General features: G+C 38.4%; 2 protein-coding genes across 20 annotated transcripts in view; both read right to left on the bottom strand.

Annotated features, from left to right (window-relative positions):
- Positions 1 to 1156: 1156 nt before the first annotated feature.
- Positions 1157 to 12007, bottom strand: LTV1 (LTV1 ribosome biogenesis factor). Its single transcript, XM_068938559.1, has 11 exons — positions 11357 to 12007; positions 9791 to 9922; positions 8396 to 8584; positions 7306 to 7393; positions 6420 to 6540; positions 5385 to 5634; positions 4512 to 4639; positions 3476 to 3615; positions 3158 to 3210; positions 2147 to 2347; positions 1157 to 1534 (listed from the first exon to the last, which is right to left on the bottom strand). The coding sequence occupies exons 1-11, from the start codon at positions 11357 to 11359 to the stop codon at positions 1421 to 1423; spliced, it is 1419 nt and encodes a 472-aa protein (XP_068794660.1). The 5' UTR covers positions 11360 to 12007; the 3' UTR covers positions 1157 to 1420.
- Positions 12008 to 15184: 3177 nt separating this feature from the next.
- Positions 15185 to 27192, bottom strand: part of PHACTR2 (phosphatase and actin regulator 2) — a 125999-nt gene continuing 113991 nt past the window's right edge. For 10 of the 19 annotated variants that reach the window (XM_068938554.1, XM_068938544.1, XM_068938552.1 and 7 more), the window contains 2 exons: positions 25843 to 25919; positions 20592 to 22200 (listed from right to left, as the gene is read on the bottom strand). In XM_068938554.1, coding sequence (XP_068794655.1) covers positions 22185 to 22200; positions 25843 to 25919 — 93 coding nt within the window. In that variant the 3' untranslated portion in view covers positions 20592 to 22184. Of the gene's footprint in view, positions 17808 to 20591; positions 22201 to 25842; positions 25920 to 27192 lie in introns of those variants that run through there. The other 9 variants (XM_009673590.2, XM_068938542.1, XM_068938545.1 and 6 more) reach the window with 6 other exon arrangements.

Below are 27192 nucleotides of genomic sequence, written 5' to 3'. Positions count from 1 at the left end.
ACGTGAATACTGTATTGACAAATCAGTTTTCTTTGCAATAAATCAAGAGACTTGCGGAGTTAAATATTCACCTGTTCTTCAAAATTGTTTCACTTTATCAATTCAAAAATAGGCTCTAGAAGCCTTCCTCCATTTAAGAAAATGATACTTTGCTTTGTTTCTGTACATTAAAAGGCCTCATCAGCCCTTCTAATAGCTTGTATCTATTCAATATTCCTCTTTTGTGAATATCCAAGATACTTCGAATTTATTAGTAGTCAATTCACTCTACTAATGTATTGAGTAGTGTTCCATATTAGAAAGACAGTTAACTTTTCACCCAAAGGCAGAAGAATGCTCACTCTATAGTCTTAGACCTGGAGGTGAGGGTCTCAGGAATGCAGAGGGCTCATAGGGACTGAAAATAAATCCTACTCATTTCATTCAAATGTATGGACTGGTCACTACTACAATTACTCATACACACACTCTATAAAACTTAAGATCAAATCAAGTCTAATATACTGGTTCCCTACCCACTTTCAGAAAGCTGTCTTTGCTACCAATTGTGTTGGGTCATAAATTTGTATTTCAGTGAAACCAAAATGCAAGACGCTTCAGGGAAATCAAGATAATTGCTATCTGCAACAGATAGTATTTTTCTAGTTTTTTTGTACCAAATAGCTGCTGTTTATTACACTCTCTTTGCCGTAAAATATTCAGACTGAGTACTTGCAATAAGGTTACTTTCAAAGGCAATATGAATGGTCATTGCCTATGCTTGCTGCAACAATTCTTTTTTTTTTTTTTTTTAAACTAAGAAAGGTAAAACTCAGGTTAGATAAGAGGGTTGTCCAGCTACACAAAAGCTTTTCAGACACCTCTCTTCACAAAAGGCCATTTTACATCTTTTATAATACTACCTAAATAATAAATAGCTGACTACAGAAACACAAAGAACGGGATGAAAGCTCCTTGAATTACAAGACTACTATATCAAGGCACTACATTTAAGCATCAGTATAGGGGAAGGAAGACAAACAGTCATATTGCTCTGTACAAACTCAGACAAATAACTTCATAGAAGAGCCTTCATAAAATTGTCAAATCGGCAAAATTCTGCTGATTTGCTGAGTATATTCAACAAATATGTAAAATTTTGTCCAGTGACAGCTACTTAGAAAAATATTTTTTATTATACGTATCTAGTATAATGCAAGTTCTCAACAGTTGTCATGTCATTCACGACAATGCAACATTACTAATACATTGTTAATGTATAGCTTCAGTTCGGAGAGAACGACAAGTATACTGGATCTTGTCACAGAAATATCTCAACACCTTGTTTGTGCATGACTGGCAAAGCGATGAGTCAGCAGTTCCCTTCTTAATACAGATAAAAACGCAAGGACACTCCCACAATGAAAGTTCCCCAGTTTCGTTAAGACAGCTTCAGTCCTTGAACATTCCGTTTCAGATTGAGCAACTCTTTTTCCTGCCTTGTTTTCTCCAACTTGAAGGCTAGTTTGTTGGCTTTCTTCTCCATTCTGCGTTCCTGTGCAAACAAATAATGACAAATTTACAAAACAGACATAATACGCAAAGAGAAATCATTCAAATCATGAAAACAGATCATGAAAACAGCAGGGATTTGTACAACAGCCTTATTTATGGCCACTGATTAACAGTAGTCAAATTTATCTGTGTACCTCCAGGATTATCATCTCTAATTAACTGAAGCATGACTGAACATGCTGACAATTTCTGTTCCTGAATAAAAACACTAGCATATCATCATGGCCAAACAGATTTTCCTCCCTTTATTTCAAAGGCTTTCCACTGTGTGTTATCTGAAATGTTATTTTCCTTACTTCCCTAGATAATGCTGGAAGAAGCTCTTGCATTTCCTTGTTACCTATGTAATAGTAGCTAGAATAAAAGGCTCCAAATTTCCATATAGGAAAAACAGACCGACAAAATTACCAAGTTAACTTTCAAATAGATAATTACTGATTTTTGAAAAATAATTAGCCTTTGAGAACAGCAGGTTTTCCCCACTGATTTCCAGACACAAACCAAACGGGCTTTAAAAAAAGTTCATCGAACAGAATTCAGATAGTATAACTCATTTTTGCAGGGGTTTACTTAAGTAAGGAGTACATTTTACCTTTCGCTCTTCTTTTATTGCCTGCTTTCTAGCTTTGCGATCCTCTTTGCTTTCATTTTTGGAACGCGGCTGTGTTGATGCTCTTGGCAAGTCACTGCCATTTATCATTTGCATGCGTTCAATCTGTTTAGCCGTAAGACCTTTCTGAGGTAAGATGTGTAGAGGAATTCCAGTCTTCTGGGAAATTTTGATTGGTTTGGGCTAAAATAGAAAGTTCATATATGAACGGTCCCTAGCTTTCTCTCCAAGAATTACAGATCACATTGCCTTACCCGTACAATATAAGAACATGACTTATAGTTCAGATTTGACAGTAATTAACGTATAGGGTTCCTCATACTATGCTCTTCCCTTAGAGAAATGGATGTTAAACCCAAGGTAAGAGATCAAACACACCTGTGGGCAGAATCTAGAATTAAAAAATGTTTTCTCCTTTTTATATAAATATTACTGAAAAAGGACTTAAAACATGTAAGTAATGCTTCGTGATAAGGTTTCAAGAAGAAAGTCGCCTTTAAAGTCACACATCTGAAACATCAAGCTGTGCTCTAATTTTGATGACAGAAATTCTGGGAAGGCCAAAGAACTAGAATAGTTTCTCTGAAAGTTCAAAAAGGAAGCAAAAACATATCTTCAAAGCATATCTCCATATCTTCAAACCCTAATATATGGTTATGAGACATACACTACAAAGTCATATCACGAATAACAAGAAAGCAAGTTCCCTGCTCTCTCTATAAGTTTCTGCTTGCCTATTGCAGAAGTTCTGAATTACAAATTAAATCAAACAGACCTTCCTCAATTTTCCTTTTAATAGTTAATAGAAAAATGTTATCCAAATCCTTCAGCAAAGAAATAATACTAGATGTTAATATTATCTAACCATCTTTTCTGCTCCCTCCTTCCTTCACATAATGACTTCAGAAGCAGGCATCTGTTGAGAAAATAATCACTTTCGTCTCAACTATTCTCAAGCTTGGCTGTTACTCAGAATAAGTTTAATGATTTTACCTTCGATGGCTCCTCAATAAGCTTTGGATGATTATACAAGTTTGAATATGTACCTACGGTCACCAAAAAAAAAAAAAAAAAGTCAAAGGCTTGCAAATAGAAATCAAGTTTATTACAAACTGTACTGCTACTAAACTTTTGAAAATATAAAATTGCACGAATTAAGATACCTACATAGAAGCAGTAATTTTATTTAGTAAGAATTTCTGTTGTTTCCACCAGAAGCATAAACCATTTTACTTAGAAGCAAAAGTCCTGATGTCAGCTCTCATTTACTTTGAGATCTGGGAACAGATATGAAAACTCCAAAATACTTACTCAAAATTGATTCACAATCCCACTTTTCTTTGGATTCCTCAATAACCAGAGCTACTATTTCTTCTTTTTCTTCTTCACTTTCTTCATTAACAGGAGAGTCTAAATCTTCACAGGGTTCGAGAACATCCAGTTTCACACAGCTTTGAAGAAGTCCAGAGAAGAACAGAGGCAAATAAAGGAAGAAGATCAAATTAGTCTGACGCCAGGGGGGGAAAAAAAAAATTAAGGCTTATCTTTTATTAAAAATTCATAATTTTGTAAAACCAGTCTCCCCTCAATAAAACCCTAAACAAAACAAGCTAGCCCTAATATCCACTTGAGACAAAAATACTTCTCCTTAGGTAAGCACCTCCAAAATAATCATTTAAACAAGAGGGACAGATATCAAGACAAATATATCTGCATTTCAAAAGCATCGGGAACATAGCGTTTGTGACTGCAGGGCAGTAAGGGAAGAAGATACACTTTTTAGCCTAGAAACCTGTAAGCAAAGCAGCTGCACAGGTGATTACCTACTCCACTACTAACCAGTCAACCTTCACTAGAAGGTATACGTTACTCTGCCTCTCAGGAAATACAAAACTGACTTGTGAACATTTAGCTGTTTAACTTGAAGATAATATTACCAACTTTAAGACAAAGTGAACATATTGTAGAATTGCAACCTCACATTGGTAGTTGGTTGCTTTACAAGCACTCATTTCTTGCAGTGCTCCAAACAGTTGTATGCTGGCAACAGCTGTTAAGGGATAAGGAAAGATGTAAATAACGTCCTTGTTGTACAGCTTACGTTGAATATAATAAAATTATACAAAACCAACACAACCTCACCAACAAAATGCCTCCACTTAATCACTTCAAAACGCAGAATTGGCTTTCATTTGAAATGATAAAACGGATAACACCTCAATGTAATGTTATTTTCTTGAAAGATGTAATCTGCAGGTAGATGAACTGGAAATAATATACTCAAGATTTTAATATAAAAATATGATTACATAAGTAGTTATGTGAAGCAGCACTTCTGAGCACATACTTTTTTGCTTTCTCTTTGTAGTAATCATTCAGGACTTCCTGTAACCGAGCGTTGTCTGTGTTAATATAGCCTTCTAATTCCACATTATCCAAAGCTCCAATTTCATCTTCGTCAAATTGTTCAAAAAACTAAAATAAAATGGATATTTATAATTAGATTGCATTTGTCGTGCAACTTCTGGATAGCTTAAGCAAGATCTACATATTTCTTTGCTTGTCCCTTTTTCCTTTCCCCTCTCGTTCACTAAACGACCGCCAACAAAAAACAAATCTGCAGTAGGAGATTTACTCCTTACCGGCAGTATTCTTTCAGCATGGGAGCCACAAATTTATCTTTTAGCAAGATATAAATCAGTTTTTGGAAGATGTTTCTTATTTTGATGCACTATTTCAACGTGGACTTTAAAAAGTCTGTCACTGTTCAAGACAAAAGTTGTGCTTCCACTGTTCTTACTTCATTTCATAAATGTTACACGAGGCACAGTGGTGAGACATGGTTAAAGTGAATCTCCACCAGAAACCTGTACTTGATTTATTGCATAGAACTGAGCCCCTCAGAAGGAAGTGGAACACTGACTATGAATGCACACTACAGTCACTGGAATAATTAGCAGGATATTGTAACTATATCAGTGTTAGGCCCTTCAATATCAATTAATATAATAGCCTATTAAATACAAGCCAGTTAGTACACAACATATAAAACATGAAATATTTGCAAAGAACAACTGTTTGATGCCCTGAGAACGGAAGGCAATAAGAATTTGCACAAGCATACAGGACATCAGCTTGTAAGAAAAGCACCCAAAAGGCAAAGAACGGTATTTCACATCCTTAAATTTAAGTTTACATTCACACTCCTGAGCTGCCTCACCTTCTCAAATCTGTCATCCAACAGGGTTAACTGTTCATTCCTTCGCATTACTGAAGATGTCATAGAATATTCTGTGAAACGACTCCTGGTTTCTTCTTGCATGAAGAGAAATTCTTTCAACTGTCCATTAACTCCATCTTCTGATAAAGGACCTTCTGAATCATGATCTTCATCACTACTGCAACTGTCCTTTTCGTCACCATCCTCCTCCACATCTTCCCATTCATCTTCATCCTCAGCATCTGAGCCACTGGACAGAAGTTTTAGGGTAATGACATTGGCCTTTCTAAAGTTCTGTGCAATGCTGAGTTATCTGACACAATTTGGCAATAAGAGATTTAAGTTTTGAGTAGCAAAGTTAACAATTATCATTCTCAAGCCAGTAAAAAAGATAAATAAGTTTAGCAATAACAACTCTGCCAAAGTCAGCATAACACTAGTTTTGTCTGAAAGCTGAAAGTGCTTCTGATAACCTCACTTTTGGTCATCAGATATGTGAACCAACAGCTATATTTACATTCACTTACCCATGTCAAAGTGTGTGTGTGGGGGGGAGAACAACAACAACCACCACCCCCCCAGTCACATCCCGAGTATTAAAAGATGCAACATTTCTCATTGCTCTTAAAATGAGAACGCTACAAAAGTCTAAAAAAAACAGTGTTCAGTGAGGTATCACATGAAGCATTTCTAAAAGTGTTGTAAAAACACATTAGTCTTGGTCAATAATCCAGAATTTCTTTCAGTGTGACAGATGGTAATGCTTTAAGTAGTTTAGGAATCCTATGTGTTGCATACATTACAAATATGAATATGGTAACAAGCAAACCTTATCTTTTACCTTGGATAACACAGGAAAATTCGATTTTTTCAAAATTATCTCCCATGTAACACAAGGTAATACTTTTTTCTTTAACACACGCGTATTCAGTTTGAAATCTGAAGTGCACTTTTGCTTCCAACAGCGTGTAAAATAACAAACAGCATCATTCCTATTTAGTTCTGATATAAACAGTTCTATAAAGCTCCATGTACCCTTTTTTTGGTTCATTTGCTTGTAGAACAAAATCATCTTCCAGAATATTTTCTGGATCGTCAAAGTCAAAATCATCATCAAGAGCTGCAACAATATCAGGGTCAAAATCTAGTCGTGGCCCTAAAAAGTTAAAAATATATATATATAAGTTGCTGTGACATCACAAAGGTACTTTCCAGGACAAAAAAAAGCCCAACAATCCAACTGGACTGTTAATTTGCACTAAGGAGAAATTAAACCTAAAAAGCACAAAATTCCTCATGAATATTTGTAGTTCTGATACACACCAGGACAAATCACCAGCCTCTTGTCAATGTTCCTCATTCAGAAAAGAACATCCCCCAGAGGTCGTAAGTTGTCAAAAAACTATCTTTTACTGCGAATATTATAGAAGAAAAATTATCCAAGCTAGAGTACTACAAGATCAACTGGCAACTCTACCTCCCACCCCCCAAAATTCCCTACATCACAACAGGTCAGAAAAATGTTCCTCTACTGCAAGTCACAGATCTTTTTTTAGCAGCCTGCTTTTAGGACAGGGAGAGCTATGGTGTTTGATCCCTATTATAAGAAATTATGAGAGCTGTAAAGTGAATGTTTAGTGAAAACACAGGTACATAGCAAAAGTATACTTAAAGCATGAAACACTGAAATCTTACTAGTGAAGGAAAACTACCATTCAGCAGTCCAAGGGAAGAGATATTTTGAGAGTGAAAAAAATCAAGGTCTGCACTTGGATTCACACTAATCAAGTACTAAATCAATAGTAACACCGTAAGAACCTGTTCCAAATAAAAACTAATGTGACACTGTAATCAAAGCCATAATTACCATCTACTATCTAGATGGCAATTCACTTACAGAAGGTAAAAGATTTAATGATACCTGAAACAGGAGCAGCTTTATTTAACAAGCCCACATCCTCTTCAAACTCTGTGGCAAATACTGAGGAAGGTAACTTAATAGATGGGGCCTATTTAAAAAAAAAAAAAAAGGGGGGGGGGAAATCAAAAAAGCTGTTCTCAGTTTTTCACTTGAGCTCATATTAACAAAACGTGCAGGAAAATCATATGACTGAAAGAAACTCTGTAAGCGCTACTTATACAGTAAGACAAGTGCTATATTATTGGTGCAAATTTCCAAAGTTACTAGAGTAGCAAAGTTACAAAGCAACTAGAGCGTTGGCAGAATTTATCCCCATGTGAATATTCTGCACTTAGAGCAACAGTATTTTTTCATCTCTGAAGCTTTACCTTCTGTACAACTGTTGTCTGAAAAGTGAAATTCATAATTTTCTTAACACGTATTTGAAATTATCCCTTTACTGAAAGGCTTATTAGAAGCTTACAAACACATGCACCTAAAATAATTTTAGGTCTTACATGAGGTCACCAAACCACACTTGAAAGGTATTTCTAAGAACATCAGTTCTAATCAAAACTGCAATATTTTGTAAAACCAAAGTTCCTCAATTCAAAGTGACTGATTGACAACTGAGTATTTCATTGCTTGAAAATACTTAATGACTGTCCAGTCCAACATGATCGAGCATCAGGAAATTCCACAAGTTAGGCCAGCAATTAAGAAGCTCATTTCTACTCCCTGGTAACATATCCTGACACATTGAAAAATCCTAGAGCAATGAAAAGTTTTGAGCTTCTTAAAAATAAATGCCAATAGCAGAAAACACACAACTTGTTCAGACAAATACCTTTGGAAGTCCTATCTGTGAAGAAAAGCTTGTCATGTGCACACAAAGTGTTTTAACACTGCACTGGCTAATGAAAATTTGGTCATTAACAGACTTTGGCTTGACAACTTTTCTTTCTATTTCTAGGAAAGTCTTTGATCATGGGTCAAAGGGATCCTTTGTATATAGATTACAACCACTGTAATACTTGTGGAATAGGGCTAATGTGTCTACAGGATGCTAATCTCAGAAGTATAAGATAAGTAACAAAACCACCATGCTTACTGGAATTTGTTGAATCTCCTCCGCTATATGCCCCTCGCTTGTCACCACAATTCTGTTCTGTTGACCATGCACAGAAGGGACAAGCTCAGAAGGACCAGATGCTTCTTTCAGATGCTGCAAATAGTCATAGTCATCATCAAAGAACACTCCATACTTCCGCTGCTCTTCCTTTCTCTGCTCTTCATGCCCCTTGAAATTGTAAATAAAATAAAATAAAATTGCAAAAGTTAGCCTATTTAAAACTTATTAGAAAGAAAAAAAGCAACAAAGCAATTAGAATGCCTAAATTCTTTTTAAAAAAAGGAAAGAAATTAATAGAAAAGATAATAACAAAGTTAGGTTCGGGGTAGGGTGAAAACGTACTGAAAAGGAAATCCTTGATTAAAACACCACTGGATAAGTTCATTTACATGAAAAAAAGTGTACTTTAGAAGCAAGAACTAGTACTTAAGTTAACTGGACCACTAGCACAGTGCTCCACACTTTTCCAGGAAAGCACTTGAACCACAATTTTTACAATCCTCAGTATTGAAAGAATAAGCTATTGAAAGAATTCTCTGCAGTGAATCGCTTTACATTGGTTCAGATTATATTGACTCCACAGCAGTCCCTACAGTCCTCTCTCCACACATCATCCTAACACACAACCAACTAGAATGTTGAAACCGCTTAGTAAAGCGTTTAGACGCTGTCTGAGCAGGAATTTAAGCAACTTTTTTCATAAGCAGCACAATTGACAAAGCCTGTTTTTTCAGGGTGGGTGAGATGATTTTTTGTTGTGGTTGTTTTTAATATATTTGTATCCCTACTGCCAATTAGCCATCCCTCCATCCATTAGGCAGTAATTCACAACTATCAAATCCCCTACAACGTCCCCTTTTTCTGTCCCAGTTATACCTTCCCACAATCTCGCATGGCCTTCCTTTTAATAATCTTTGCTCCTATTTCTCTGTTGTCTCCTATTTCACTACCCACTTCCACATTCCCAGAGTACAAAAGCTTGTTCAGAAGTGTATGTTAACTGGCTAGCAAAAAGAACAGAGAGATGTTCTATCTCTATCCATCTTCAGAGTTTTAGCTCTCCACACAACTGATTTTTCTGAAAGCTTTGTAACAAAACACTTTCAGAACTTCTGCTCCTCTCTCAGGATGCTTCTGAACCATTTCAAAGATGCGTATAGTATATACAGGGAGACCAAATACACAAACAGGTCAGAAAGATAATATTCACGTTTCACCTCCTTAGGGTATCAGGCAAAAATTACAAACAAGTTACAGCTGAACACCGGCATTTAACCATCTTCTCTCATGTACTTCAACTGTAAGACTCCATACCCATCTTTCTCCAGTGCAGCATTTCCTATCCGAACCTCAATAGTAAAAGCAAGTATTTACTTTCTGCGCAGGCAGCAGAACTCTCTGGGGTGCAGTATCATCAGCAGCAAGTGGATCCCTCTGACTTCTGTGCACTAAGTGAAATGTTACAGCTTTCTTCTTCTCTATGAAGGGCTTCTTCCTCCTGTGAGGCTGCAAAAAACATTTGGTTATGTTAATCGTTAATAAAAAACAAAATATAAAATGCATCCAAAAAGGATCTTTTGCCTGAAACATGCTCTATTAACATAAAGTCTTAAAACGTATACTTAGAGACAAAGCAAGAGACTAGCTGTATTTCGCTCAACTCTTCCGCCCACACGCAGAAGAGCATGAAGTTACTTCATGTGTTCCAATAGCACATGCAACCGTATTCAGCTGTAAAACGGCAATATACGAATATGAAACAAGTATTTGATTATGGCACATACTTAAAAAATCCCTTTGCAGGACTGTATGCTAAGATGTAACTGCTTTCTAAACACTGGGGCATATCTGAAACAAACTTCATCACAGAAACACAGGAAACCGATAGGCGCAAATTCATCTAGACAAACACAGCCTCTTGCAAATTGTTCAGATAGATGTTTCAATGCAATTTCTACGTATTCACCATCGACCCCAACAATTATCAACTACACCACTATGCAGATGTAACCTGAACACCACAAATACATTCACGTTCTGGATCAACAAAAATCTGCAGTTTTCTTACGTGGGTAAAAGCCCCTCCTACAAGTCAGCACATCTAACTGAAAGAAATACTTTTATCAAAATTTATAGCTTTGTTTACCTACTAGCATGTATTGATAGAAAATATATGTAACCTGAAGACTATCTTACTGATGTAACCTAATCTTCTTTTAACATATAAAACCTTACACACCATTTAACATCAAGGTCCTGAGCATATCAACTGCCAAAACGTATCTCTAGTTAAAGAAAAATATCCTATATCTTAAAATCTTAGGATAATCATAAAATGAGATGTAATCAGCTCTGGGAAGCAGACAACATATTACCCCTACGAACAAACTTTCTGCTGACTGGTGATACAAGTGAAGTGCTTATAAAACACTGACGTTGCAGGACATCAAGCAGGAAAACTAGACACCACCTCTTAATATTGGCCTATGGCAAACCCAGAAATCATTCCAGGAGCATGTGCTCGCCTCGTGCAGGCCTCAACCATTCCTAGGCAGGCGGCACAGGCCGCGGCACGCTGCCCCCTCCACCCCCGCCCACCTCCTCTTCAACACCACTCCGGGGGCCGCCGCACCCGCCCCTCCCGCAGGTCCGGAGCTCCGGGGCGCCCTGAACCCTTACAGGGCCGAGGAAAAAGCTTCCGCACAGCCCAGCCCAGCCCAGCAAGTGAGACGGTTCACCAGGCCTCCAAACCCCCAATTTCAACCCAAAACCATTGGGGGGGGAGGGGGTGAAAGTGGGGTAAGGGAGAGTGGGTGACGGTTACCGGCTGCAGGCGCCCTCTTCTGCCCCCCCCCCCCATCAGGGACAGGCAGCGCCCGGCTCCCCGCCGCAGGGGCGACCGACACAAGCCCCCCCTCCCCCGCAACGGCTGCAGCTCACCATGGCGCGAGGGCGGCCGGCGCTGCCCGCCGGCGGTGCTGGGCGCTGCTACCACACGGCCCGGCCGGGAACCGCCGCGGCGTCACCACGGCCGCGGCTGCCGCCTCCGCGTTGGGATAAAGCAGGGACCATGGGGGGAGGGGGGGGTAAGCCGACAGGCTGCCACGCCGGGCGGGTTGTTTTTTCGCAATCACGAGAACAGCAGGAGTTTTCTCGGGCTAAATAACTTTCAGAGTGAAAAAGAGGCTTTCTGAACGCGCAGAAGGAGCTCCTCCGCATCCGCGTTTTCTTCCCTCTCCCCCTCCCCAATTTGTGGAGAATGGTTCCGCCCGCCAGGGGACCGCAACGGCGGAACGCTTCGGTCGGGCCAAAGGGCAAGGTGCGTGCGCAGCCGCCGACCCCGCGCACCGGAAGGGGGAGGGCGGGGGGGCGGAGCTAGCTGGCAGGGAGGCGCGTGCCCCCCTCCCCGGCGGCGGCGGGGTGGCCGTTAGGGGCGTGGCCGGCGCGGGGCAGGAGGGGGCCGTTTCAGCCGTGTGTGGGGCTCTGCCCCCTGCGTGGCCGCCAGCGGCGGTTCCGTCCCGCCGGTGTCGCCTGGGCTCCTCCGGGGCGTGCGGGGCGGCTGGCACTGCGCTGTCCTGCTGGTCATCTTCTGCTCCGCCCGTCTCCCCCCCAACGGCAATAGCGAATCCTTCCCCCGCCCCCGCCCACGAACAAAATCCCCCGATGAATCCTGTGAAAAGGAGACTGGCTGCTTGGCATACCTGCCCTGTCCACGTGAAGGAGGTGAGAGAACAGAAAGGGTATGAAAAACTGAAGTCATTTCACTCCCGTCACTAAGTGGCGAGCGCTCAGGAACTACCATAAACCTTTATAAAGAAGCTATGTTAAGCAGAAGGCACAGGCAGGACTTGCCTTCCTGCCCAGCAGAAAGGGGGTCTTCAGCTAGCGGTGCTTCAGAGGTCCCTGCCACACAGTTTTCCAGTATTGCTCCAAGCTAGTTTATATTCAGGCCGAATTTGAAGGGTGAGGTGTAAATAAGAGCTATACGTATAATTTATGTATTTATATTATCAGTGTCCTTTCTCCTTATGTCACTAGATAAACTATCTGTGCCATATAGCATGCCCGCGGGCACACTTGTGCACAAACAAGTGCGGGCACAGACGCACACTCCTCGCTACGAAAAAATATGCTTGGCAGTTTAGACATATTAGGTAAAATTGTTTTGTTGCATTTCAGAAGAAATTGTAAGCTACAAAACGGGAGGAATTTCTTCTATGTGTGTATAGGCAATTACAAAAATTAAAAAAAGCTATTGAAAGAATTGTTATTGATATCTAAGAAATAATTATTTTTAAAATAACCGTTCCACATATTATGGTTGTATATCTGAACACCCAAATAAATGTGTATGTATACCTTAAAATAATAATGAGCTTGAATCATGTTTCAGTGAATGTCAGTATTTTTCACTAGGTGTCACTAAAGCTCCAAAAGACTACAGATTTTCGCTTTCCTGCTATTGTTTTCTGAAGTCTTGAAGCTTTAAGATGAGGTTCACCACGTTAATCTCACGGAAATGGATGAGCTAATCTGATCCGCTCCATGAATGACTTCTGTACTCGGGGGATTCAAATTATCCCTGCTTATTTCTGAGAAAAGCCTAGAGACTCCTTTTCTCTTGCGTCTTAAAAATATATGGTGGTCATCTTGTGGCGTTCAGCCACATGAAACTTTGATTCACGCCTCTCAGTCTGGAGGGTTAGCAACCCTTTGGTTGCATGCTATGAATAGATTTTTCAGGATTGCACTGAACAGGACTAACTCCCATCCTATAGTATGTCCATGGTGCAAAACCAGTGATAGAGCTGAGCTAGCTTTTAACTAGGCAACTTGGATAATGGGAGTGGAATAGTCAAACTGTTAAAAACATAGTGCTCAGCATTTCTCTGCCGGGTTACAAAGTAAATTAGTCCTTATTGCTTCCAGGTTCCTGAGCTAACTCTAGTATCCCTGCAGAACGCTGCATGGTGCAAAGTACTCGTCCCTTGACTCGGTAAGAGGATTGCCCCTCGTACTGAGAATTGGACAGCCTCCTACCCAACAGTAACAATACTTTCATACCCTATATTTAAAATCCGGTCTAGGAGTATTGGTCAGCCTGCAAGTTGGAAGAACTAGCTTTTGCTCTTAGCTTCCTTGCTAATCATCTGTTTCATTTGGGGCAAATTAAATTTACCTCTTCAGTGTTTTACAAGTCAAGGTTTTCTGTCTTAACTCATTTCCACACTGTGTCTTTCCTTTTTCGATTCCACGTGTTTAAGGGGAATAACCTTGGCTATATGTTTGCCCTGTGACTACAGGAAGAGGCTCCCTTATCTCAGAAGACTGATTCTGCATCTCAACCGTAATACATCTAGATATTAGTTTTAAAATTGTGAGATTAGCAGTAATAAACATCTTCCTGGTGTTTGATGTACCTCCTTTTTTGATACCTAAGGGTGATTCATCTACTTCCAACTGATGTCTGATCTTTCAAAATTCAGAGTTTAGTATCACCTGCATGTGAAATATGTATGCAGGAGTCTCTCAGATGGAGACTCCACTTAAACTTCTAGTCTCATCTAAGCCCTACAAGGTCATCTGTACTGGTGTACTCTCTCACTGTGTTCTCTGCTGAGATGCCTTGCAGTTTCAAGTCAACAAAGAGCATTTACAGAGGGTGGGGAGAAAAGGGGGTCAGCTCACTAACCACTTCTATTTCGTTTATGGAAGAAGAATGCTCAGTATCAGAATGGTCCCACCGCAGAGGGAGTATACTGTATACACAATAGTATACTGGAGCAATCCACAGAAATTATTTGTACGTTTAGCTGCCTTAATTACCAAATAGATGTTCAGAAGGCATTTGGTTTAAAAGCCAAAGCTTAACATTTATACTTCAATACTAAATAAGCAGGAAAAGAAGGCAAGCTTTTGTTCAAATATATTACTGTTCTTTCCAGAAAAGTGTTTAGTAATGTAGAATAAATGACATATCAATAACCCTAGCTTATGTTGCAATTTAAATTATCCTTGAGTAAATGTAGTAGACTTTCTGGACTTCATTCTCTCTGGATTTACTTCAGTTTAAAAGAGATTAGAATCTGGCCAGGAAGCCTAAATTTCTTTAACATTATCAACAATCTGCCTTCCTTTTGAGGAACCTTATGCTAAATATTTTTGCTATTAGTTCTTGCAATAACAGGAGGTATGGTTGGTTACATAACTACAAAGCGAAAGTTATTGCCAGTTACTTTGTCACGTTAAAAGATGGGCAGACATTCTGCAGACTAGTTCGAACCCTGAGCTGCGCGGATCAGTCTTGTCCATGTAAATGCAGTAGGTGTAATTCTAATTCAGTTCTCATGTCAATCACGTTATTCTGCTGAAGCTAGTGAAAACAACTGCTTGATTTACTAATACAGAACTTGTGAAGTTGGGAGCATAAACTAGGTCTCTGCACTATTGAGCTAGTACACTACGTATTTTTAACCTATCAGCACTTCAACACACCTCTGCATGAATAAGACCACCCCCAAGAGAGCTACTAGGTGTGTGTGAAGGGCTCCCAAGATGAAAAGGAAGGTTTCAGGATCCTTCCTTCATTTCATTTGCATGCAGTGACTTTGAATTCAATCTTTGGAGACCACCTTCCAACAAATAACTGCTCTCTGCAGTTTACTCCATCATACACACCCATGTACTTGCTACAGATTCAAGAAGGAAATGTTTTCTGTAAAGATTTTCTGAACAATTTTATTGAGGTAATTTTCTTCATTTTATATTTGTATATATTCATTCATATCTGTAATTCAAAAAGCTAAACAGTTTTCTAAGGCACTTGGAATTGTGCACAGCAGAGTATCCTACGGTACTGTACAACTAGGCAGTGCACATGTTTTGCTTGTTAAGTAAAAACATAAAACACAAGCATAATGTGTGTACTGCATAAAAAAGATAATGCATGTTCTTTTTCAGATGACAATACTGAAATATACTTGTGTGTGTGTGTGTATAAGTATATACCACAGTGCAGATAGCTGCTTCTTGGGTTTTTATCTCATTAATTTGTAACAATTACTGTAATTTACATTCACAGATATCCTGTGTAGAATGCAGTATCAGATCAGTCGCTTCTTTAAAGTTATCGTATTCAGTCACTCTAAGTCAAGTTACTAAGATACAAGTAGAGGCATTCATTTTATAATTATTATGCAAAATAAACACTGCATAAACTGAAAAGTTGAGGGTATTGATTCCCCAAAGCCTCACATCTTTTGAAAGTCATTTATGCATGTGGAAAGTGAGCTTTATAAACGCCAGCAATTCTAAGCTGGTAACATTTCACCTCCATTTGTTACAGTTATCAGTAACTATCTAGCATGATGGGCAGTGGGGAATCAAGTCATAAGCTTTGTTTACTTTATTTTACTCGTAAATATGAACGTTTATTGAAATTCAAGCAGGATACTTTGAGCACAATTTGTTTCTATTTTTTACCAAATTAATAAAAACGATAAAAGTCCAGGAACTGGCCCAGTGCCTATTGATAGCTGACACTTCATTATATACTGCAAAATAATTCCAATGAATCCAAGTTACAAAGGCAGAAAGACCAAAATTTAATTTCAGGTGACTATGGCCCCAATCCTTCTTTTAACAAATTCAGTGCATAAGCACCTCTTGACTTTACTGCACCCTAATAAAATCCCACTGGAGTTTAAGCACCAGGAACCTGTGGTGGTTGGATCATCAAGCCCTCCTTACTGGAGTCATCTCAGAGGTGTCCTTGCAGACTTGAGTGGGAGGAGTCATGTGCCCAAGGATTCTTAGTACTGAGCACCCATGGTGTATTTCAGCTCTGCCACAGAAAATACATGTTCTTTGAAGTCCAGTGTTTAAGGTACAGTTGGATCTATAAAATACGGCATATTAATACTGCTATGATTTACTGTTAGAGCAATTGTTCTGCACAGACCTGGAAAGGGACACAAACCTATCGGTTCCCAAATGTACAGAAATGTCATCTACAGTGCTCGAATACCTCTCCTACATTTACAATTCTGTTGTAAATTGAATTCAGCTTCTCTTTTAGAAAAAATATCTTAAGAGCTATTTTAATGGTGACAGGTAATTAGAATAGGCCACCTCTGCACCCTTCTTGCCCCTACTCATATATTTAGATGCCCATTCAAACAATCCATTGAGATCTTTTTTTTTAATTTGAAATCATACCAGCTGAAATAATTGTCCAAACCACAGTTTTTCTTTAATTCCAAAATTTATACAAGTTTACAAATTAATATACCACCACACAAAGTCGTGAAAGGAAGAGAAGGTATGTATGTTCAGCAACGTTCTACTGTACTATAACAATGCTCAAATATGGTTAAATTTGACATAGTATTGCAAGACTTTTTATATAAAGAATTAATGATTGAACAAGGGGATACAGAGAATGCCATTTCTTTGTTCCTACCCAATGCAATATTTAGCTTCTAGAAAATAATGGAATACTGGTGAAATGCTAAACCTAGTTCATATGAACTCTATTTTCATTAAAATCCTGAAACAAGATGGGAACACTGACAAAATAAAACAAGACCTTATTAATCACTAAAGTTAATAAATAGAATTCTGTCCAAATATTACAGTGAAATGTTATTTTTAACTCCATCTCTCCTTTTCTCTATATAGATAACACTTCCATAATTTTTTTCAGATGACTGTTTCCAAATAGAAGCTTTAAGCTATTCCAGGGGGTTATTTTTCTTTTTATTTGATCCTCAGAATATTTTAATGTCAACCTAACACCAAATTTCAGTATTGCTTTTTTTGTCCGTCAAAAGCTAGGTCCCAGCAGCGAGTATTGCACTGAGCATTGTACGATAAAAATAACAACAATAACGGAGCTAAATCCGGGAGCTCTTGAAGGCAGGAGGCAAGTTTATCCTGTTTTTCACCCTGAGTATATCTTCATTTTAATTTACAGCAGTGGCACAAGTCTTAACTCGAGATACAAATAAAAACAGAGGACATGAAAGCGTGAAATGATGCCGTTTTGCTATGCTTGACAATTTAATGCAAATGTAGGCTTTTAACTCGATTTATTTTCTCATTGAAGCATTAACACATACATTAAGACATGGGCTCATATTCCAATCGCTGCTTAAAATGCCAGCAGTGTTCAGCCAGATCTGTACGGCTGGTACCGTCTGCCTCATACCCGGGTTACGGTGCATTTGTCCCTGATCCGGTTACAAACATGGGCTTTGACCCAGCGTTGATTGCAGTTGATGACCAGGTTTCTGTCAGTTCCCAGGCCTCCAGATTGGATCCAGGTTTTAAATCTCTGTTGGCTGTATCCTACTTCCGTTTTCTGATGATATAAAACTGGTCCAGACCATATCTATAATCAGGTTAAGTGAGAACTGTTTAGAAACAAGTTCTCTGGCACAGCTGCGACATTACTGTTCACGAGATCTGGGTTTGAAGCAACTCCTTGGGAAACAAAGCACTCATAAACAGAAATCAGAATCTCACCTGGAAGGAGGGGTCTAATTTCTGTAATTTCAGATACTTTTTCCTCACTGTTTCATGGCTTTCATTGGTTTTCAAGGAAAAGGAAAAAGGAAAAAAGCAGTCATCAGATATGGTTTTTCACATGCTAACAGCTGAGGTTGTGGTGCTTCTCTAAGAGCTGATGAAAGTGTCACCAAAGCAGAAGGTGGAGCTGTACTGCGCTGCACCGCTTCAGAGGTCAGCAAAGTCAGCCACAGCAAGGGACACACAGATCTCTAGGTCAATGCTATATCCAGCAAGTACATACAATCTTGTAGGCCTACAAATGGCTGTGAAGACTTTCAGTGATTTTTGAAGAGATGCTGTTCCTGGTCCTACATCATTTTGAATCACTGGTGTTGAGCATAAATATTTTTTGTACTTTCTGAGTCTAGACATATATCACAATTTGAGGAATTTCAAATAATTATTTTTTCTTTTGCAACATCCAATTTCAATTATAAGGACCTATATAGGTACTACCTGAAAGAACAGAGAGCCATTCTGAAACTCTTTCAATTTGTTTTGTAAAGAAGAATTAGTATTTGTTTAAGGAACAATTCATTGGCATCTACAGCAATATGCTGCAGGGCATGATCATGCTAATAAAATGTGACGTATTAGCAACCACTTCAGGCAATACTCATTTTCTCTTTGTGTGGGTATAGACATCTGAGTTGACGTGTAACTTTGTGGAACATAGGTATATGTGTAAGCTATGTCACATGTTCCAGAAGAGTTTTAAATGAATTGTCCAACTCGATAAAAATTAGCACATTGATCCATTTTTTTTGTCAGCTGGATTGTATTAGGTGTTGCATGGAAAGTGTTATTTTTTCTTGCCTCTTTTTACAACTTTTTTTTTTTTTTTTTCCTTCTCAAGAATTGCTCAGTCAGGACTTTCTCAGGACTTCTGATTTTTCCCTGCTAACAGGTGTGCAGCACCATGGAGGGTGAGGTTCACGACATATTCTTTCCAATTAGCTCTTGTAGCAACTTGAAAAAGATATTTGAAATAGTCAGTACTGAGGACCAGGAGATACAGTGGAAACCCGACTGCAGGCAGCTCAAGCTTGCTTCATTGAACATAGTGACATACCAAAACCTCATTACTTTTTTATTGCGTGGATAGCACTTTACAGCTGCTGTTCTCTTGCCAGTTGCTATTTACAGTATAAAAATAGTATATACAATTCTAGGTGTGTGCATGGATACAATGGATAGTTGATAGTTCCAATTCTGGAAATATATTGTTTTTACCTAAGTCTCAATAAAGGAAACTCTTCTTGTCCAGTTAGGTAAATTTGGTTAGGTAATTTGCTCAATTGCTGACCAAAGAATACATCTGATTATTTATCATGGAAAAACCCTTGTCCATAAAAAATAAAAGAGTAGCTCAGCATCTCTATCCAGGCTCGTTTTGCCTCTAGCAGTGGATGGTAGTGGATACTTCCAAAAAAAAAAAATCTACGCCACCCTAAAAAACAGGAGGAGAGTATAGGGAAAGTGTAAGTGATTCTTCACCAGTGTACCCTCATGTCTTATGGCAAAGTGCAGCTTGAAGAAGTCAGAGCCAGAAGTTGCATTCTCATCTTTGCATTTTAATTCCTATATGAGAAGCTGGCACGTTTCCTGCCATCCACGTTCCAGACCCAGTACAGAGGAATGTCTACTTGCAAAGTCAACCCAGTAACTGAACTCTAAGAGTCTAAGAAAAACCTTTGTCAAAGTTGTTATTCTGCCTTTGCAACAGCTACTTTTCCACCTGCAGTATCTTGGCTACTTTCAAATTTTTAAAAGAGATTAAGGCAACGCTGAGGTCTATTTTAATTGTTCCACTTGTTTCCTTTGAAGTGAAATACTGTGTTTTATACTTCAAAGTCCACATAGTTGACCTTTATAGGATTTTGAACAAATATTTCTCAATTTGGCAACAACAAAAAGTAAAAGTTTAAGCAGAAGAACTATTTATTAAGTGCTAGTATAAGTTTTTAAGTTTGCTCTTCAAATCCTAAAAATAAAAAAATAGGATTCTGCCAGAATTCCTGACAAATCATAACTCTAATGGCCTGATCACTTCTGTACAATTTAGTGCCAAAGTATACATTTTCATTACTTCCTTAATGTAAAAGTGGTGTTTCTATATTTATAAAATGATGACATTATAGAACCTAAATTGTTTTCTGCAAAAGCAATCTTAATGTCTCTTATTGATTCCATTAAAAGAGGAAGATGCTAGTTCTTTTTCTTTGCTACAAGCATGTAGGTGGTATTTTATTTGGTTATTGATATTTTTGGGTCTTCACGTCATTGGATTTTTACTAAAATGTAAGTGATCCTAATAGTCATATAAACTTATCTTCTTAAAAAAAAGGTTTGTCAACCTATTTAAAAATAAATAGAATGCCAGCTGTTGGAAAGCACTCTCCTGTTACTTGAAGTGCTCTTTACTGAAATAATCCACCAAATTCTTGCAAATCTGGTGTTGCTGGATATATCAGTAAAGAGGGAGATCTGATTTTAGCCACCAAATTGCCTTCCTGCCTTTAGGCTGACATCTGAGACAACAATCTTTAATTTTATAAACTAAAAACATTCCACAAAAATCTATTGCAGGTTCTGAGGTAAAAAATCACATCTACACAGACTTTTATTGTCTGAAAAAGAAATACTTACACTGCATAATTAAAAACTAAACAGGCCACATCATAAGAGACAAAAATAAATTGTAGTATGTACACACATTAGAAAGGATAAATAGCACATATATTGTAATACTGCATTAAATGTATGCATATGTGATTTCCAGGACCCCCAAAATGTTGTGTACATTAATTCAAAGGATAAATAAGTGCTAATACAAGACAGAGAATTTCTTAGTGTAAACAACGCCACAGGCTTTTTAATAGGCCTTTGGGCCAACTTAGAAAAAGCATGTATTGCCTTTCACACTCCATATCACTTAACTTTAATAGTACTGTATTCACATATACAATTTCAAGATAGTATAAAAAAAATATGATTCTAATAAGCATTCTTCAGACACAACAAAAACAGGCCATAGACACTCTAAGGATTTTCTGTTAATTTTTACAAGACCATTGGTTGAAGACATATTGATGCATCTCTGAGTTCTTCCTAAAAGCAGTCCAAGAGACTCATCTAATACAGTTCTTAAACTTAAAAAGTCACATTATTAATCACTGCTCAAACCTACTAGTAAGGACATTTATGCACAGTTTCAATTCTGATTTTTGATTCAAACTAGAATGGTGTCAAAGTTGCCACTAGTGCCTGCCATAGGTCAGAAGGATAATGATCCCTCTGGTTTGATGGCAAGTGACAGAAAGGAGCGTTCCTAAACATGGATTCTTCCATTGCATTCATATTGTCACATTATTTGTTCTTCAAATCCTATTTATGTATTTCTGAGAATCCAAAGTATCCAACATTAAAGAAAAGGAAAAGTACTTGTTCTGTATGAATGTTCAATGTCTTTTCTTGAAGCATGCTCATCAGAATTTAAAAAAAAAAGACATCTGAGTTATACTAGGACTAATTTCTGGCAACTGGGTTTACTGGCAACAGAGAAAATTACAGTTCTTCGCTAAAGTACTGATGATATGAGGACTTGTGGCTTGCTATCTTGCTAAGACAGGCTGCGGCCACTAAAAACATACATGCACAGTTGCTCATACTCTCAGATTTAACAAAAAAAAAAAAAAAATTCCTCCCACTGGCCACATATATCAGTAACAGTTCCATCCATTCCACTTTTTTCTCTTGACTGACAAGTGAAGTCTCTCATCCTGCACTCTCTCAGTCCTTTTTACTCTTCCCCCACTCAGTTACCCTCAATCACAATGCTATAAAGTCTGATGAGTTCCTGGTAACAGGCTCTCAAACGATTGTCTTCAGCTCTTCCTGACTTGTCAAACGCCGATGAAAAAGACCATCAACTTGTCTTTATGGGCTAGCAACAGAACCATGGTCTTTCTTAACACTGGGATATTTCTTAGTTAAAATGAACACGTCACATGGTTTCACCTTCTGGTCAAATCTTTTGTTCACTGATAAAAGATGAGGGCCACATCCTTCATTAACCTCAGGGTAAGCTGCAACACACACTCACACTCAGTCAAGTTCCAGTGCAATCTCCGGTCTTCAGGACGCAATGATTTCCCCAAAGAAAATTGTTATATGAAATATGGGATGTGGTCAAAAATTATGGACGATGAAACCTGAAATGATAAATCATTTAAAAATGTAAAATTATATTATTTCAACTGATAATGACACTGATCCTGATTCTGCTCTCATAGCTGTTTACTTTTGTGGCCTGATTTTCCTGGTGTAAGTGGGATCAGAGTCAGCCCTAGTATCCCTCTCTGCCTTTTTCTCTCTACTAGTAAACCAAATAGGGCTATGGTATAGCTCAGGCATGGGTATATGACTGTCCCTCCCATTGAACCCTAGCATGGTCCCTAGCAGTTTGCTTAGGTCAACCAGCACTCTTCCAGACAGACACTGCCTGCGCACAGCTGGGATTAGCACAGGCCAATAGGCAGACCGGATATGGAGTGGTGGTGGTGATGGCGGTGGTCCCCCTGTTCTGGGGGGAGGAGGAAGAGGTTAACTGTCAAGCTGTTCCAGGCCTGTTGGACTGGAGGAGACTCTCCAGTCTCTTTTGTTTATGAATTTGGATTTAGCTACGTTGTGCCTACTATTTGGCACCACTCTCTGGGAATCAGGAAAGCTTTGCTAAGCAATGAAACTTAACTTGCTGGTTTTTAATCTTTCTGCAAACAAAATTCTTTTTAGGTCTTCAAGTGAAAAGTTTTAAAGAACTGCAGATGCTTTCCTTCTTATTAGCAGCAGCCAACTGTGACAAATGAAGACCCAAATACGTTTTGCCATTTTTTAGGTAAGGCATATACATCACTCCAGACTCCCTAATGGATCAACAGAGAGAGGGGGGTAGGTTGCTCCAAAGGGTGTCATCAACCTTTTCTAGGATGAGGTAGGAGCCTAGAGCAACTGAAATTCTGACTCAGCTTAAATAGTGAATCTAAGCAAGAGAGTAAGGTGAGCACCAGCATCAGGTGATCATATATCACCCAACTTCTAAATCTCTGTTTATATGGTTTTAAAAGTACATGCAGCCATGAAGGAGTAAAAGATGCAGCAACTTTAAAACATGGGTAATGGGTAATGATGCACCTGTCTCAGTAGGATTCTGTAAGTTTTTGTTTGACACATTTTCTCTTAATAGTTCCAGAGAAGAGGAAAGAAAACGAGCCACACGTTACCGCACTAGTGCGGTACAGTACAATACGAAGGTGCACTTTTCAAGTAAACAAAGGAGGTGTATGCAAAAGCTGCTATTTACAAGTAGGCAGCTGGACTGATGAGTAAGGGTACAGTACATTGCAACAAAGACTCGTGTATTTTTATTTGTGTAGAACAACATTGTATTTGACTATATATAGCATTTCCACTAGAAGCACTTTATTAACATCTACTAATATCCTTTCCCCGAACTTGTATTTGTTTTTAGAAACTCAGTTTCTTGGATTCTGTTATGAAATAACAGAACAAATAAATCTAAATTACGAGGAGGAGAAAAACAGTTCATCTAATAGTCATTACAGTAAACAATGAATGATGAAAACCAGTGTTTTTTCTTTCCAAAGTTTAATATCCAATTTGAAAAATTCAAAGGTACTGTAAAAACAGTTTATAATAATAGAGCTTCTTATATTGGTTATTATATAATTATCTAATCTAATAAACTATGTTATAAGCTGTTTTTGTTTAATAAGCAGCTTCCTTATTGTCTCATTCTATCACAGAACTTCATGAATAAACCTTTTATAACCAGCTGCCAGGGCAGCGGCCTTTCAGTATGTATTACCTCGGTGATCCCTCTTAACAAATTTTGAGTAACGAGTAATTCATCCTCTGGCCACAGACTTTTTTCTATTGTTTCCTTAAAACAACTCGTACTTCTGTTGTAGCGGTGAACTAGTTCACCACTAGGAAAGAGAATCCCTCCTTTTATTTTCAAAATTGTGACTGACTTAAAACATCTGCATCTAATTATACCCTTAATGGGCTTTCTCTAGTGTCACTCTACTGACCTCTGTGCAGTGGTTCCACAACATGGCCAGTGAAAAAAAGGGTGGGAGGGAACAGAGGGAGTCCCATTTTCCTCAAGTTGAAATTCCTCCAGGATCCTTTAATAGCATCACCTGTATTTATCTCAACCTGGCTATGCCCATTTTTGAGCCTATTTCCCAAGCCCTTCCTCAAAAAAAGTTTTCACTTTTTAACTGGTTTATCATTCAGTTGGACACCTGAGACTTTTGGTTCATCTTTCAAGAATCCAACTGTAATCAGTTTCAACTTTTTCAGTTCTAGTGAAAACAAAAAAACTAGTTATTTTTGTATGACTCATGTCTGTATGCATTTATGATCCTATATTGCAATGCAACTCAAAAACCTTAACTTAGGCAAGGGGATGCATTCCATCTCTCTCAGACAGAAATCTCTCTCTGTTACATTTCCTTCCCTCTCTTGTGTAGCCCATTTTTTTAAAAGAATATTTTTTATGTCCCAAAGAAGATATATTACCTACCCTGAAGAGAAAATGACAACAGAAGCCAAATGAAAACATGCAAATCCATATTTGAAAAGGACATTTTCTAGTAGTTAGAATGCAACACTAGATTAAAATTATGCCTCCTGTTCTATTCCCTAGCTCAATTTTCCATCTGTGAAACTGGTTTGATTTTTTGAGAATTAATTTATTCGTGTTACAACTTCCCTGAAGTGGGTATATGTCATTATCAAGAATACATGTTTTGGGAAAAAAAACATTGTCAGAGTTATGAGATCAAGCACTGAATTAGGAAACACCAGAGATCACCAAATCCACGTGTGAATTTGCACTATAACACTGTCTTTAATTACAACTACTCACCGGCTGGGACCATAATTTTGACTGAAACAGTAGCAAGAACATAAAGGGACCTAGTCTAGAGCAATTTCTGGTATCTGACTTATCTGAAGATTTAATTCTGTGCAGATGTGAAGACCATAATACGATGTATGCAATGCTGGCTGATTCTAACAGCAAGTTCTGCTTGCTAGTGGCAATTTTTGGCCTTTGTAACTTTAATGGGTATGAACAAATTTCATGGGCATGGCAGAAAGCACCTCCTAGGAGCAACCCTTCCAAATACTGAAGTCCTGCTACTGTGGAACTGTGGAAACTTTAGAGCTCTTAAAAAATAATAATGCTTTGAACAACACCTTTGTGTTCAGACAGCGAAACAAATCCAGACTAAAATACTACAAGAGTCAAACAAAGAATATTAGAATTTGTCACATTCCCCAGAAACTGCTGCCAGGAGTCTAGGGGAATGTTAGGAAGCAGCCAGAATAGCGATGAGCTTTTCTGAAGCTCCGTACATCATTTAGATTTCACTTACCAAATGCAATGACAAAAATGTATATCTTCATTAGCAAGGGAGTTTTGCAGGAGCATGACATCCCATTCTGTGCTTGAGGACTGTTAATTTCATCTGGGAGAAATGCCAAGTTCACTGAAAGGATTATTTTTTAGATTTCATAAACAATCTTTTTCCATTTAGCAAGAGATCCACGGAAGTCACCTTCACTACTGTATCAACTACCCAGTTTTAGGGATCACATCAGCAGCACTGGGAATCCCGCCACAGTCAGTGGTGGGATTCAAGGATTCGGGGGATTCAAAGCAGGAATCAGTTCAGGGAATCACAACACAACTGCAGAGGATGTGCAAGAAAGGCAGAGCGTAGTTGTCACGCTCTGACTTACTCAAAAAAAATGGATTCACCCACCTGGTAAATTGCCGGCTTTCCTCATGTACTTCCATTTCTGTGCTTTTAAATTCGTTTAGCTCTTTCCGTATTGCTGCCTAATAAACAGTAATGATATACACAACCGTAAGGAATATGAATCTTTAGGAAATTAAAGAATCTGAGAGGAGCCTGAGCCTACTCTTGCAGATCCCCCTGTAGTTACTGTTTTCCAGTCACCCTCAATGTAGTCCACCGTTCTCACACACTTCTGATCATACACATTGAATGGCTTTTTAAAATTACAGTTATTTGAAGCAGTAATACATTAGAAAGAAACCCAAAGCATCAGACAACAATAAACAGAGAAAAACAAAACTTAACTGGCTTGGATGAACCCCTCCTCTCCCACTGAAATATGGCACTTTAGCTACAGACAAAATAGGGAAAGGCATTCTGTTACCTTGACAGTCACCTGTTCAGTATGCATCTGCAAGGGGATTATCTCCATGCACAGCCCCAAAGGGGCCAGTGAGTCACATTTCTTGCATAGTAATTGGACAAACAGCAGGATCCTTGTATCTCCTGAGTGGAGACAGGACTTCAGGAATGCAAGCTGAATACCACTTTTCAAGTGGGAATTAGTCACTTTGTTTGATCAGTTTTACGTAAAATGACATGAAATATTTGGATATTTCAAGCTTGTGTTTTCAATTGGCAGATACTAAAGAACAGCAGAAATTCAGTGCACTTTGTAAAAGTCAGTCTTTGTTGCTCATGTTAAAAGAGCGATAATCAATTTACTTCATCAGGTAAAAGATGTAATTTCTGAAAAATTTTAATATAGTAGAAGAGCTTTTGCTTTCTATGACATATGCCTTGCTACCTTCACTGTTAATGAAATGCCAATTTATTCTTTCTCACTCCCCTTTCTTCTTTCATCATTTTAAATAAAAGTGGTATCATTTCATTAATCCTTAAATAAATCTCATCTGGTGTGCATTCCGTTCAATGTAGAATAGATGCGCAGCATGATAAAATTACAGCATCACCAGACTGAAGTCTCATAAATCAGAAACTTCATTTTAAGCAGGGTATGGTTCTGTTTAGCCACAACAGCATGCGTGCACAAAGCTACTGTAACAGCTACAAAAGAGAGAGTTGTTCTTGAAGGGAGTATCAGCAGCAAAGACACCAGAGCTCCCACTCCATAACATTATTACAGTAGAGTTTTCTGCTCCCATTAGAACTAGAAAAATTTATCTCCTTGGGAAAAAAATAGACAATGGAGTTTCTAGGCAACCTTTGGCTTTCTGCTGAGACCAACAGGCATGGGGATCAGAAGCAATCTGGGACACCTGATCATTACAAAACTGTCTGAGAATAAAAACT

This window comes from Struthio camelus, chromosome 3 (genome assembly GCF_040807025.1).
Source record: "Struthio camelus isolate bStrCam1 chromosome 3, bStrCam1.hap1, whole genome shotgun sequence".
Classification (NCBI taxonomy): Eukaryota; Metazoa; Chordata; class Aves; order Struthioniformes; family Struthionidae; genus Struthio; species Struthio camelus.
This window is presented reverse-complemented; position numbering and strand designations above follow the sequence as displayed.